This window comes from Elephas maximus, chromosome 11 (assembly GCF_024166365.1).
Source record: "Elephas maximus indicus isolate mEleMax1 chromosome 11, mEleMax1 primary haplotype, whole genome shotgun sequence".
Taxonomy (NCBI): Eukaryota; Metazoa; Chordata; class Mammalia; order Proboscidea; family Elephantidae; genus Elephas; species Elephas maximus.
The window spans coordinates 74,119,613-74,134,406 of NC_064829.1; the positions used below are offsets into that span (position 1 = coordinate 74,119,613).

At 37.1% G+C, this 14,794-nt stretch overlaps 1 protein-coding gene across 2 annotated transcripts in view; it reads left to right on the plus strand.

Annotated features, from left to right (window-relative positions):
* Positions 1–14,794, plus strand: part of CDH7 (cadherin 7) — a 151,168-nt gene that overhangs the window by 107,201 nt on the left and 29,173 nt on the right. For both annotated transcript variants that reach the window (XM_049900734.1, XM_049900733.1), the window contains exon 7: positions 3,211–3,464. In XM_049900734.1, coding sequence (XP_049756691.1) covers positions 3,211–3,464 — 254 coding nt within the window. The remainder of the gene's footprint in view (positions 1–3,210; positions 3,465–14,794) is intronic.

The window sequence follows — 14,794 nt, forward strand, 5'->3', positions numbered from 1 at the left end:
TTTTTTTTTTTTTTTGCCACGCATAGCTCTGCTGATTAAATCTGATAGTTATGGGATGTATTGCTTATGTAGAAATCAATAATGAGAAAGAAAAGCAGATTTAAAATATTATTGCAAAAGCTTTTTCTTCAATTCGTTTAACAATCCTATCCATCGCCCTGTACCCCTCTTTGAAAACTGATTTCTGGCTTATTCAGATTTTCTCTGAAGGTGATATTGTGTCGCAGTTCCTTTTGTCTGTAATCTTGATTCCAACCATTTCATATGAATCCTTTTATTGCTCTATTTTCATCATAGTTTTTGGACAATCATCATGCATAATTATTTCTTCACAACTTAGTGGCATCCAGGTGTCTTACTTCATGTTGCCTTTCAGACACATTTTTAAAAAGTTGCTATAAAATAATTGCATTCATTTCTGCAGCAAATTTTAAATTACTTTTTCATAGGCCAGTCAAACTTTTACTTAAATACAGAATCTTTGGATCACTTTTGGTCATGTTGAAGACCCGAATGAATATCTTAAAGTTTGCTGTGATTTTTGAATGATTTGAAATTAGGTGATAAACAGGATATTTTTTTTTTAATACCGTCTCTCATACAGAGTCACTTAATATTTGGAAATGAGGTTTGTCTCAGATTCATAAGGAATGTAAGAATGATCTGAAAAGGTTCCTGCCCAAGCTGTTTATGTGTATGTTTAGTGTTTCGAAGTAAACAAGAATGCTTTGTTTTATTCTTAGCAGTTTCCAAATGAAGTGTTGGATTTTATAAATAGGACCAAGAGAATTTCAGTGACTTAAGTCAGATTTCTTAATACAGGATTTGCATCCAAACCACCTGCTGAGCCTTTGAAAAGTACATAGTCTCTGCCTCTTCCTGCACCTGCTGAATCAAAAGCTTCTTGGAAGGGGCCAGGTGTTGCAAAAAACCAGTGTATGCTGCTTCTCACCTTTGGTCGAGAACCATTGGACTAGACATATTTTTAGATAATAGACAAAAAGGTGGCCTTCAAAAATGTCACTGAATTTGTTAACTAGGTGTTGCTTAGGGCACTGTCTACCACATATCCCAACATTTTTGTATGCAACCTCAGGTAGGAATGAAACCTTTCCTTCCCCAGAACAAGTTTATGAAGATTTTTATGGTCAAGAAAATCAATATATCTGATTGTGTTTCTTTTCGCATTCTCCTACTTTGCAATCAGGATTCTCTAGGGTAAAGGTATAGTGCAGTTAGGAGGCTCTTGTGGTCTAGATATCTGTGTTCTGGATTTTTCTAACCCAATGAGAACTTATTGAACATCCTGTACATATCATGAGGCACTGGGAATACTACTGATGGAAAAAATAGTCTGCATCTTACAAGGTAGCAGATGAAACACATTAAACAAATAAACGTTTCAGTGCGTGTTCTCGGGTCTAGATATCATAAGCCTATTTTGTGTATTGGTTTACATAGTTTTTTCCTCAGTATTAACTGGAGATGAGCTGTGGAATCTCTTTATGTAGTGTTTATGTGTAAACACATTTATTCTATACACACATATACACATATAAACACACATACATGTATTACATATTATATAGCTAGTATATATATTCTATTTTGAGGAGCCCTGGTGGTGTAGTGGGTAAGACTTTGGCTGTTAGCCAAAAGGTTGACAGTTCAAATCCACCATCTGCCCCTTGGAAGCCCTATGGGGCCGTTCTACTCTGTCCTGTAGGATCGGGATGAGTCAAAACCGACTCAACAGCAATGGGTTGGTTATATATCTTATTTTATATTTATATAAATTGGTTTACTTATTTTAATCAGCATCAAATCCTCTGTAGAGTGAGCTGAAATGTGTGCATACCCACATAAATACACACACATATGTACATATACACAATGGATGAACTTGGATTACACTTCTCAGCAATATATTTTAGCCCTTTTTTTTAATGCCTTTTCATTAAGTACTGACAAGTAAATGAAATGTGCCTTATATTTGACAGTGATTCTCTTAAGTTCATTACTAATTTTGATGTTTTTGATTTATATTATTCAATGTAAAGGAATATTTGAGGATGGTTTTCCAGTGCTGAGATTGAGGTTGAAAGTCATAAAAAACTGTTACTCTCCATATCTGTGAAAGTGAAGAGTGTTATTGCCACAAACAACTTCTACGTGTTGTGTATATAATTCTTTCTTCACAGATAGTACTTCCCTTGTGCAATATTTTAGTTGCCCTTATAGGTTTTTTTTTTTAAAGCTATGAAATTTGGGTCACTAAATTTAAGGAAAATTTTGTTATTGGATTTGTTTTTGTTGTTGATTTGAGACTTAGGAGAGCCCATGTGTTACAGGGTAGAACTACTCCATAGGGCTTTGTTGTCTGTAATCTTTACAGAAGCAGGTCTCCAGGTCTTTGTTCTGTGGTGCTGGTAGGTAGGTGGATTTGAACCACCAATCTTTGTCTTACCAGCCGAGTGCAAACCATTTGAACCACCCAGGGACCTTTAAAGAAACTTTTAACGTGTTAATCCTCTTTGAAAGTTAGTCACAGAAGAGATTCTGGAATGTAACTGTCACTACCTGATATAAATAAAGAGAAATATAGTGTGTATTGATGGAGGAACGATAGAGGCAGAAGTGATGGGTGCTTCCTTGAGAAGAACAGTGGTGTTTTTAGAAGGCACAACCCCAGTGAGCTACTTCTGCCTCTGTAGCTGCAGGACCCAGTGCAGTCCCACAAAATCAATGAAACTGATCTTTTAAATGAGAAATTCAGTGGAAAGACATATTTTCTTTCTGTTTAATGTGCACCTCTGGGTAAAAAAAAAAAAAAAAAATTTTTTTTTTTTTTTTTTTTTTTTTTAGTGCAGTTAAATTCCATGGTTGAAGAAGAGTGTGCTGATATCCCTGTTGGAAAAGATTTTTAGATCTTATCCACTGTCTTTTAAATAATATTTTAAAGACCCGCATTTGTCTGTGCAGTGTATGGCAGCGAGGTGGATGAAGTTAGCACGAAAGCCCTTACTGTTATCTGTGGGTCAGAAGAGCAGCAAGGACTCTGATTGACATCATTAATTATTACTTTTGAATGCTGATGGTGCATTTTCTGAGAGAGTCCTTCTGATGTTTATTGACATTCATAAATGAAAAGGCTCTGCTTTGCTGACTATTTAATTGGTAATTTAATTTTTCTAATAAATTTCCTCACAGGAACTAGATTTTGAAACCAAAACAAGTTACACGCTCCGGATAGAAGCCGCAAATAAAGATGCCGACCCTCGCTTCCTCAGCTTGGGGCCGTTCAGCGACACAACAACCGTGAAGATAATTGTGGAGGACGTGGATGAGCCCCCCGTGTTTTCCGCCCCCCTGTACCCCATGGAGGTGTCAGAAGCCACCCAAGTTGGGAATATTATTGGGACTGTGGCAGCTCATGACCCAGATTCCTCTAACAGCCCTGTGAGGTAACAGCTCCTTGCTCGCCTTTTCTACAATTTGACATCCATGTCCCTTTTTTCATAACTCATCTTTCTACATTATGAGGCTTTTTGTTCATGACAAATAAAAACCATTTTAAATATGAACTGAGCCATAGCAGCAAAAGTAAAATAGAATTAGAAAGACAGTATTTTACTAATTCAAAAATGTGTCACCTGATTACCTAAGATCATTATTGTGTAGCCATATTTTTAGGAATCCTATTTTCCATAAGCCTTAGCTGATGTTCCTAGTAAAACAATCCTCCTGAGCCTTTTTCAAGGCAAACTGCATTAAAAGATGAAGTGCTGAATATCTTAATTGTAAGATAAATGCATATATTAAAAAATTATAAACAATTTAAGTATTGAAAAAATTACTTTTCATATGGTCCATTTGGATAGTATGGGCTTTTTTTTTTAATTTTGTCATTTTGACTTGTTATCACTTGTCTGTCAGTTTGTTGTACTGTGGTGGCTTGCCTGTTGCTGTGATGCTGGAGGTTATGCCATTGGTATTTCAAATACCAACAGGGTCACTCATGGTGGACAGGTTTCAGTAGAGCTTCCAGACTAAGATAGGCTAGGAAGGAGGACCTGGCAGCCTACTTCTGAAAATTGACTAGTGAAAACCTTATGAATACCACCATAATATTTTCTGACATAGTCAGAAGATGAGCCCCTCAGGTTGCAAGGAACTCAAAATACAACTGGCGAAGAGCTGCCTCCTCAAAGTAGAGTCAACCTTAAGGCCATGGGTGGACTAAAGCTTTTGGGACCTTAATTTGCTGATGTGGCACTACTCAAAATGAGAAGAAACAGCAACATACATCTATTAATAATCAAAATATGGAATGTATGAAGTATGAATCTAGGAAAATTGGAAGTTGTCAAAAATGAAATCGAATGAATAAAGAGTGATATCCTTGGCATTAGTGAGCTGAAATGGACTGACGTTGGCCATTCTGAATCAGGCAGTCTTATGGTCTGCTATGCCAAGAATGCAGTCAAGATATCAAATAACGTATTGCGCTGGGCAAATCTGCTGCAAAAGATCTTACAAGTATTAAAAAACAAAGATGTCACTTTGAGGACTAAGGTGCACCATGTTTACAATCACCTTATATGCATGCAAAAGCTGAACTATTAATAAGGGAGACTGAAGAAGAATAGATGCCATTTAAATTAGGTGTTGGCAAAGAATGTTGAATATACCACGGACTTCCAGAAGAGTGAACCAATCTGTTTTGGAAGTACAGCCAGAATGCCCCTTGGAAGCAAGAATGGCAAGACTATGTCTCGCATACTTTGGACATGTTATCAGGAGGGATCAGTCCCTGCAGAAGGACATCGTACTTGGTAAGGTAGAGGGTCAGCAAAAAAGAGGAAGATCCTCAACAAGATGAATTGGCACAGTGGCTGCAACAATGAGCTCAAGCATAATAACTCTTGTGAGGCTGGTGCAGGACCAGATAGTGTTTCGTTATGTTGTACATAGGGTCTGTATGAGTTGGAACTGACTCAACCACATCTAACAACAACATTTCCATTTATAAAAAATAATACCTTGTCTATATATATACCAAACAAACAAACAAAAAAACAACCAAGCCTGGTGCCATCGAGTCAATTCTGACTTATAGCAACCCTATAGGGCAGAGTAGAACTGCCCCATAGGATTTCCAAGGAGTACCTGGTAGATTTGAACTGCTGGCTTTTTGGTTAGCAGCCATAGCTCTTAACCACTGCGCCACCAGGGTTTCCATCTATGTATAAGGACCATTTAAAATAATTGTCCTGTAGTAGATGACCTGGATCTAGACTAGACATGTTATTATAGCAAAATAATCTCATTAGGACTAGTGGAATGATGACATGTAAGCATTTGAGAATATACCAGTATTCCATTTCACACTTGTTACCAATAATTTCCAATCAGAGATCTACATGTATATGTGTATGCATGTGTGTGTAAATATAAAAAATCCTTTTGAGTGAATATAATAAATATAAACTTGAAATAAAATGTGCATTGTATTAAATATCTTTATTTGGGTTCATAAGGAAGACACTTCACTCTTGAATGTGAAAGTTTGATTTTCATTGCAAAGCATATAAGGTACAAAATTCAGTAAACATCTCGGGGGACACCTCAATCAATTGGCATGACATAGTTCATAAAGATATTGTTCTACGTTCTAGTTTGGTGAGCAGCATCTGGAGTCTTGAAAGTTTGTGAGCTGCCATGTAAGGTACAACTATTGTTCTGTAGTCATTTGGAACAAAAGAGAAAGAAAGAAACCAAAGACTCAAAGAAGAAACTAGTCTACAGGACTAATAGCTGACATGAACCAAAGCCTCATCTATCCTGAGACCAGAAGAACTAGATGGTGCCCAGCTACCACTAACAACTCTTCTGACCCGGGATCACCATAGATGGTCCCAGATAGAATGGGAGAAGAAATGTAGATCAAACCTGTTTTAAAAAAAGGCCAGACTTACTGGACCAGTAGAGACCAGAGGATCGCCCAAGACTGTCTCCCTGAGATACCCTTTAAACTTTGAACTGAACCTACTCCTGGAGTTTACCTTTCAGCCAAATAATAGATTGGCTCAAAAATAAACAGTATCACCCATGAGTACTGTGCTCCTTTCAATAATCATCTATATGAGACCAAATGGTCAATATTTACCCTAAAGCAAAAATGAGAAGGTAAGAGGGGGGCAGGGAAGCTAGACTAATGGAAACAGAACAACCAGAATGGAAATAATTAGAATGCTGTCACATTGTGAAAAAATGTAACCAATACCACAGAACAATGTATATAGAAATTGTTAAATGGGAAACTAATTTGCTATGTATACTTTCACCAAAAATACAATATAATTAAAAAATCAATTAACATTTTACATTGAGGTATGTCCAACTTATAAATTAACCACAAACTTTTAGATTTAACTGATACTTAACAGTGGTAAGTGCTTTTGGGAGCCTGCTGGCACAGTGGGTAAGAGCTACAGCAAGTTACGGCTCTTAACCAAAAGGTCAGCAGTTCTAATTCACCAGCTGCTCCTTGGAAACTTCATGGGTCAGTTCTACTCTGTCCTGTAAGGTTGCTAGGAGTGAGCTAAGTGTGGACATGGACTGCAAAGTGACATTAAAAATATAATTTGATAGTGATTTATAGTTAAGAAAAGCTCCTATTGTAAACTGATTTAGACATATTGTGTGTGTGTGTGTATAAGTGCAGTGTAAATAGCTGTTAAAAAATGAAATTTTACTCACTGGTCCCCTATCAATGACATCATATTTAGGGTATTTGGATGGCTCTACTATTTTCGATGCTGTGACCGTAAACCATTTTTAAAAATATAATTCTATGAACACTAATATATCAGACACATTGAATGAGGCTCCCCTACTAACTATAGTAACATATTATCAAAACCACTCCCAGACTTAAACTCAGTTCCATCCACCAAATAATACACTGGCCATTCACACTGACTTAAAAAACTTTATTTTGGATTTTGTTATAGCATCCCACCGCTTGGAACTCACTTAAATCTCTACACTCATGAGCAATCGATTACAATACCACTGTAGGCATAGATCAGCTGACAGGGGTAGCCTGACTTCTATTTGATTCAATTCATTTAATGGGCAGAAAGAGGGAGGTGGTTTCAGGAAATGGCATGGAGAGAAAGACCGGGGACACATCAATATATATCATAATTTAGTTCCTAAATGAATGAGGGGATTTGAGATTATTTTGATTTATTATATGAATATTTTTATATTGTTCTCATTTTTCCTTTACCCATCTCTTTGTGCATCTTCCTTTTGAAACCTTTTCAGATAAGATATTTTACTTTTTATACTATTTTACTTGAAAAAATTAACAGGGGTATTGTATAATAATTTTGGAAAGAAGACAGAAGAGTAAGCCTAAGGGGGTAGTGATGACTCGGGTTTGACAGAGATGAAAGTGAGTTCCATGCCTGCCCACGGAGTTGTGTTGTTGTTAGGTGCCGTCGAGTCGGTTCCAACTCATAGTGACCCTATGCACAACAGAACGAAACACTGCCTGGTCCTGCACCATCCTTACAATTGTTGTTGTGCTTGAGCCAATTGTTGCAGCCACTGTATCAATCTATCTCATTGAGGGTCTTCCTCTTTTCCTCTGACCCTGTATTGTACCAAGCATGATGTCCTGACAACATGTCCACAGTATGTAAAACACAGTCTCGCCATTCTTGCCTCTAAGGAGCATTCTGGTTGTACTTCTTCCAAGACAGGTTTGTTCATTCTTCTGACAGTCCATGGTATGTTCGACATTCTTCACCAACACCACAATTCAAAGGCATCAATTCTTCAGTCTTCCTTATTCATTGTCCAGCTTTCACATGCATGTGATGCGTTTGAAAATACCATGGTTTGGGTCAGGGGCAAGGTGACATCGTTGCTTTTTAATGCTTTTAACGCTTTAAAGAGGTCCTTAAAAAAAAAAAAAAAAAAGTTGTTTTTGTTTTTTTTTTTTGCAGCAGATTTGCCCAATGCAATATGTCTTTTGATTTCTTGACTGCTGCTTCTGTGGGTGTTGATTTTGGAACCAAGTAAAATGAAATCCTTGACAACTTCAGTCTTTTCTTTGTTTATGATGATGTTGCTTTATCGGTCCAGTTATGAGGATTTTTGTTTTCTTTATGTTGAGGTGTAATCCATACTGAAGGCTGTGGTCTTTGATCTTCATTAGTAAGTGCTTCAAGTTCTCTTCACTTTCAGCAAGCAAGGTTGTGTCATCTGCATAACGCAGGTTGTTAATGAGTCTCCAACCCTGATGCCCCTCACGTAGTCCAGCTTCTCGGATTATTTGCTTAGCATACAGATTGAATAGGTATGGTGAAAGGATACAACCCTGATGCACACCTTTCCTGACTTTAAACCCACAGAGAGCGAGAAATGGCCAAGAGCTGAACTCTATTGATTTTAGAGATAAAGACCTTCAGGACAGATAAAAAGAAAGAGCAGCTACTTGGCACCATGCTTTTGCCTCATTTTTACTTTCTTCAAAGTAGCCTGAAAGCTTATGGTAGTAGTAGCTTGTGTCATTTTGTTTTCTACATCTCACAGAGAGAGACTTTGTTCAGAGTGAAAGAAAATGTTATTTTTTTCTAATTTCTTTTGTTAAATTTAATAATTAATTTCTTGACTTAGGTTTAATACTTGTATACTTTGAAACATTCCTTTATCTTACACTGTTTTTTAGAAGGTCAGCACAATCAGTCTTAGTTTATATTCTTCTAGATTTTTGTCTCACATTATTTTTTCTCTCTATCCTTTCATAAGGAACCCTGGTAGGGCAGTGGTTAAGAGTTCAGCTGCTAACCAAAAGGTCAGCACTTTGAATCGACCAGCTACTCCTTGGAAGCCCTATGAGGTAGTTCTACTCTGTCCTATAGGGTCACTGTGAGTCAGCATCTACTTGACAGCAATGGGTTTGGTTTGGTTTGGACCTTTTCTTGATATCCTTCAAGAGGCTATTGTCATTTAGAAGTTCAGTGACAGTATGTTCACTCCTGTGCATTCTCTAGAGCACTGGTTTTCTTCCCAAGTACTGCTGTTTGCTGAGCGATCTATCTTAGGGATCACTCACCTAACCTCCTGAGTTTCCAAGTAAGTCAGTAAAAAGGAAAATTAATCCTGATGCCTGCTTTATCCCAGGCTTCTTTGATGATTAAATAAGAAAGGGAAAGTGAAAAATAAGAAAGTGAATAATGATCGTAAACTGTGAATTTTTATTTAAATATTAGGAATATTATGTTTTACTATTATTCTATTGTTTTCCTCCCATCTTTATTTTGATATCAATAAAGTCAATGAAAAGAGACATTGTATGTTATATGGAACTATTTTCACAATCTACATTGAAGGTACTTTTATAATCACATATATTCTGATATATAGAAAAACATTATATAGCTATTTGATGGCTATAAACATGTATTTATATTGGGCATTCAAATAATTATCAAAATACATACTCTTCTTCAGCTTATGCTAGTGAGTGGGTAGATACCAGTCTTCTGAGGAACTAGCTAAAGTGAACATCCAGATTAAGATGAAAGCCAAAAACTTAAAATTGTGGGCTTTGTGTGTCCACACCTTTAGAAATATTGTAGTTCTTTAAGGAAAAGCAGCAATTGTTTCATTGTAATTGTTTATAATTAAGATTATAATGTTTAAATTGTGAAACAGTATAGAAAATTGGATAATCAGTGTTTGAATTTGTTGACATTCTTTGTATTATAATACTGAAATCTAGCATATGCCATATATATTTGGAATATTCACTTATATTTGGGCAAGAGATTAAAATTCTAGAAGGAAAAGTACTTATTTACCCCAGCAAAGCAAAACTGGGTTCCTCTTTAATGAGACCCTTAACTTGTACAACATTCTCTTATTTCTACCTACTCTATGAAAGTACCAACCAAAGGCTATGAATAAGTTCTCTATGCATGTTACTTTTTCCTTCAGAGAAGACTGGGGCACCTCTATGACTGTAGGAGCATTGCCATCTTGCCTGTTTGGAAGTAATAGGTGGAAAGGTTAAACGATGCCAAATCCTAGTGATTGGCCAGGATATAACACTACCGTGAGACGTTATGTATGTTTTTATACTTGCCCATCATCCAACTAAAAGGTTGGCAGTTCCAACCCACTGAAAAACTCCACAAAAAAAAAGGACCTGGCAATCTGCTCCCATAAAGATTACAATCTAGAAAACCCTATAGGCAGTTCTGCTCTGTCACAATGGGTCACTATAAGATAGAAGTGACTCAGCAGCACCTAATAACAACATCATCATCCAGATAGGTTACCTAACCCATGATTCCATCACACTTTGTTCTTCTCTTTTCTCATATGGAAACTAGAAGCTACGTTCAAAGCTGAAGGTAGAAATTAGGTGAAACTTGACATATATTAACTGAAAGAAAAAAAAAACTATTTTGAAAGCAAAAGTGGATAATTGAGGACAAGCACATTTCTAGCTTTTTAGTTTTCTGTACTTGTTTATTTCAGCTATGAATAGCAAATATCAGGCTTTATCTGTTGAACATGGAAGGACAGACTGTGGTCTGCTGATTCTGACAGTCTTTCTAAATGGTAGAAACTTGAGTATGTGGGTTTCTCATCAACAAGAGGCTAAAAATTGTAAGAGCAGCCTGAAATCTAGAGGACCATCCATTTCTCATGTCAGCATTGATAGACCGATCAATGAATCAACATGCATTTATTAAGAACCTGCTCCGTGCAAGGCACTGTGGAAAATATTGACAAGGAAACACAGATGAATAAAACATGTCCTCTGACCTCGAGGAGCTTACAATTGGCTGGAAGAAATAAGATCTCATAAAAAGTTAAACAATATGAAGAGGAACGTGCCAGAGCCATAACATGGCAAATTGTGAGATAAATAGTAATCACTTAGGGTTCACTGGGTAGAGAGTTCACAGAGCTTTGAGGATAGCAGGATTTGGACAAGCCAAGCAGACATCATGCAAAGGCCGTTTTTGTTTTATTTTGTTCTTCCCTGGGAGTCTAGTGTTCTGTTATGAAATCAGCAAATGTAGCAGAACAGCAAGCCAAAAGTCCCAATACTAAAAATAGCCAATGAATTGAAACATGGTATTATTACAGAAAAGAAGCCCTGGTGGCACAGTGGTTAAGCACTTGACTGCTAACCCAAAGACTTGTGGTTCCAACCCACCAGGCGCTCCCTGGGAGACAGATATGGAGGTCTGCTTCCATAAAGATTGCAGCCTTGGAAACCCCGTGGGGTAGCTCTGTTCTGTCCTATAGGATCACTATGAGTTGGAATCGACTTGATGGCAGTGGGTTTTTTGGTTTTTTTATTACAAATAAGATCAGCTTTGAAGACAAGTGAATAAAAAATTTAGGGAATCATTTTCAACATTTATAACAGTTTAAGTATTGAACATATTTATATTCAAAGGTACTCAAATACTAATATTTATCTCCAGGCTCTTTTGACATGGTTGGTATTGTATGTCCTCAGATAACAGGTAATAAGGTAGTATCAAATACTACATTATGTAGTTCAACAAGTATGAGCACATTTGGGGTGTTTGAATAATTCAGTGTGTATTTTTTAAGTAGCTTGTATGCATACATATTATGTACATATTTTTCATCTAAATTATTTGTGAGTGTCTGATTCTTATAAGAAACTTAATGACCTGGTAACATGCAGAAAAAAATATAGTGTTAACAATAGAATTGGTTAATTAGAGAAGTAACAAAAATCAATTCTGCAAGGAGAATATGAGCTGTATTCTCTTCCAAAAGGCAGCTCGGTTGAACATAATTCTCACTAAAAATGAAGAAAAAAGTGTATGTTCAGGTATGGTGGCAACATAAAATGTGTGTGTGTGTGTGTGTGTGTCTGTGTGTAAACTAGTTTGCTTGGTATCCAGAAATAATTTTCAAAATATTTTAGTAGGAAATTGCTAATTTATTTGACCCATTTTTTTCATCTCTCATTATATTGCTCACAGATTGAAACTCTGCTCCCAAAGAGTTAGCTTTTTGGAAGACTCCAGGTAAAATGAATCATGGAAAATTACATTGCTCCTGACTTGTCCCTTGCAATATTTTCCACAGTTAAAACTTCTATAGAAAACTTTGATTAATAAGTACTACAAAAATCCAGAATGTTTTTGCTATCAGTCGTGGAGAACCAGGTATCAGGTTAAAAGATTAAGGAGTTAATATGTATTTATCCTGTACAGTACTGTTAGGATTCTTTAATTGCAATCAACAGAAATATGCCACAGTTAACTAAAAAAAAAAAAAAAAAAAGGAATAATTTGGTGTCACTCGCTGAGTCAAAGGAGAAGTTGAATAGCCAGTCTTCAGAAAACAGGAGTAAGGTTCTCTACAAATATGGGGAGCCGGAAGGAAAAGACAGCCTCTTCAGCATGCTACTGTGGGATGGGCCAGCGCCAACAATTTTCTTTGATTGCAAGTACTATCAAAATTGCATATGATGAGGAAGGTTTAAATCCCCAAAGGGAAAACATGTTGTCATTATCAGAAGAAGGTGTGAAGATGAGAACAAGATACCTGCTGTCACTCAGTACTAAACTTAATTGTTTACTTTAAAGGAATTTACTTCTCATTAAAGCCCTAGAAGGCAAGCATTATTATTGCCATGTAACATTTCCCTGGTCAGACAGAAAATGTGGTTCGAAGATTTTAGTGAGGTCTAGATCCAAGCCTGTATACTCCTTACTGCAACACACACATACACACTCATACACACACACATACATACACGTGCACACACATAAACTTTTTGAGACATCAAGGCTTTAGCTGAATAATTGAGCTATGTCCGTAGTTCAGATTTGTTCATACCCCTTTATTACACTATCTTTTGCCACTTTTGGAGTAACACTGATACACTTTTATTCAATGAGCCTACACACCTGCTTGGTCTCTGCAGACACTGACTTACAAACTGATAGCTGAGTGATAAGAATGCTGCTGGTGACTACAAAGAAGGGCATATTGAATTGCTCTCCATAGCTTATCCAATAGCAGCAGTGATCAGAGCAGGCATTTAATAGGCACTTCCTTTTGTAGCAGATTTGCAACACACTGAGAATATACAGATGTATAAGGTGTCTTCCCAGTCCTCTTGCTAGCTAGCTGTAGAAGATCTTAAACAAAAACTCATAAAAACCATCCAGTGTTCAGTCTGGAAATTGGCAACCATCTTGTACAGCTTCTGTATTTTGCATATGAGGAAACACAACAGTAGAAAAGGCAAATGAAAAAATCCCAATTAGGGCAGTAGGTTAGTGGCAGGGTCACGGCTAGAAATATTATCTCCTAATTCCCAGTTTATGGTGGTACAACACAGGAAGCATGTGGAAGTGGCATGGATCATAAATTCAGCAAGCTTTCTTCCAAAGGCATGATTTCTGATATAATTGGAAAGGCTTGCTGCTTAATGCGATGCTCTAAGCTTGTCTCAAGTGAACAGTAGGACTAAGATAATTGGAAAGGAGGGAGAAAGGCAGTAACAGAGCACCAACATGAGGAGAGGCACAGAAATGGAGATACACATAATATTTTCATTCCTCAGTGAATACGACAGTTTGACTGGCTTAGATGTTTAGATAGGAGACTGGAAGGAAAAAGTGAAAAATGTCTGAATTATAAAGTTGTAGGCAGCAGAGACTTAAAGCTCATTTATAGGCAATTTAGTATCCTGAGAAGATAGCTCAGACTGATATGGTTCTGAATTCTGGCTTCACCAACTACCAACTGTGAGCCGTTAGTTCCTAATACTGAAATATGGAAATAATAACACCTGCCTGCATTAGTCAGAAGTTGTGCTTAGCTGGTAACAACAAAGCTTAAAAGTCTGGAGCTATGCAGTGAAGGGCTGATCATTTGGCAGCATAATGTCATCAAGGGCCTTCTTTTATCAAGCACTTGTCACCTCATATTTACAAGATACCTCTTAGATTTCTTTTTATTGTGTTCATGTCCCAGGTGAGCGAAAGGGGAAGGGGCAAACATCAAAGGCCAGCAGACTTAGCAACTCCCATCCTTTCAGGATGTTTTTAGTGAGGTTTGACCCAACAATTTTCATCTGCATCTTCTCTGCTAGAACAGAGATAAAAGGCACCACACCTACAAGAAAGGCTGGCAAATGTATAGTTTTTCAGCTGGACACAAAGCCGCCCCTTTCAAAAGAGTAAAAGAAAAAAATGACACTAGACATGCAAGTAGAAGTCTCTCACATATGACCTTACATAATTTGTTTTGAAGATTAGGAAACAAAAAATGTAAACTGTGTTTTAAATACTCAGTGCATTCTGAGTGTGGGAAAATTCAGAAGGGAAGATAGCCTAGGAGGAAGGTTGATGAACTGGCTTTAAGATTCAGTGAGTGAGCTTGGGCTGAAGGTGTTGCAAGCAGCTGGAGCCATTAAAAAAAATCTCAGAAAAAGGATGGAAGCTGGGTAAAAAAACAAACCAAACCTTTTGCCTTCTGACTCATAGCGACCGTATAGTACAGGACAGAATAGAACTGCCTCATAGGGTTTCCAAGGAGTGGCTGGTAGATTCAAACTGTCAACTTTCGGTTAGCGGCTGAACTCTTAACCACTGTGCCATGAGGCTGGGTATGTAAAGGTGGCTCAAAGGCAACTGGTTGGCATGCCTGTTTGTTTGTTTTATTGCTATCGTTGTTTTGTTTATTGTTTATTAAGATGTAA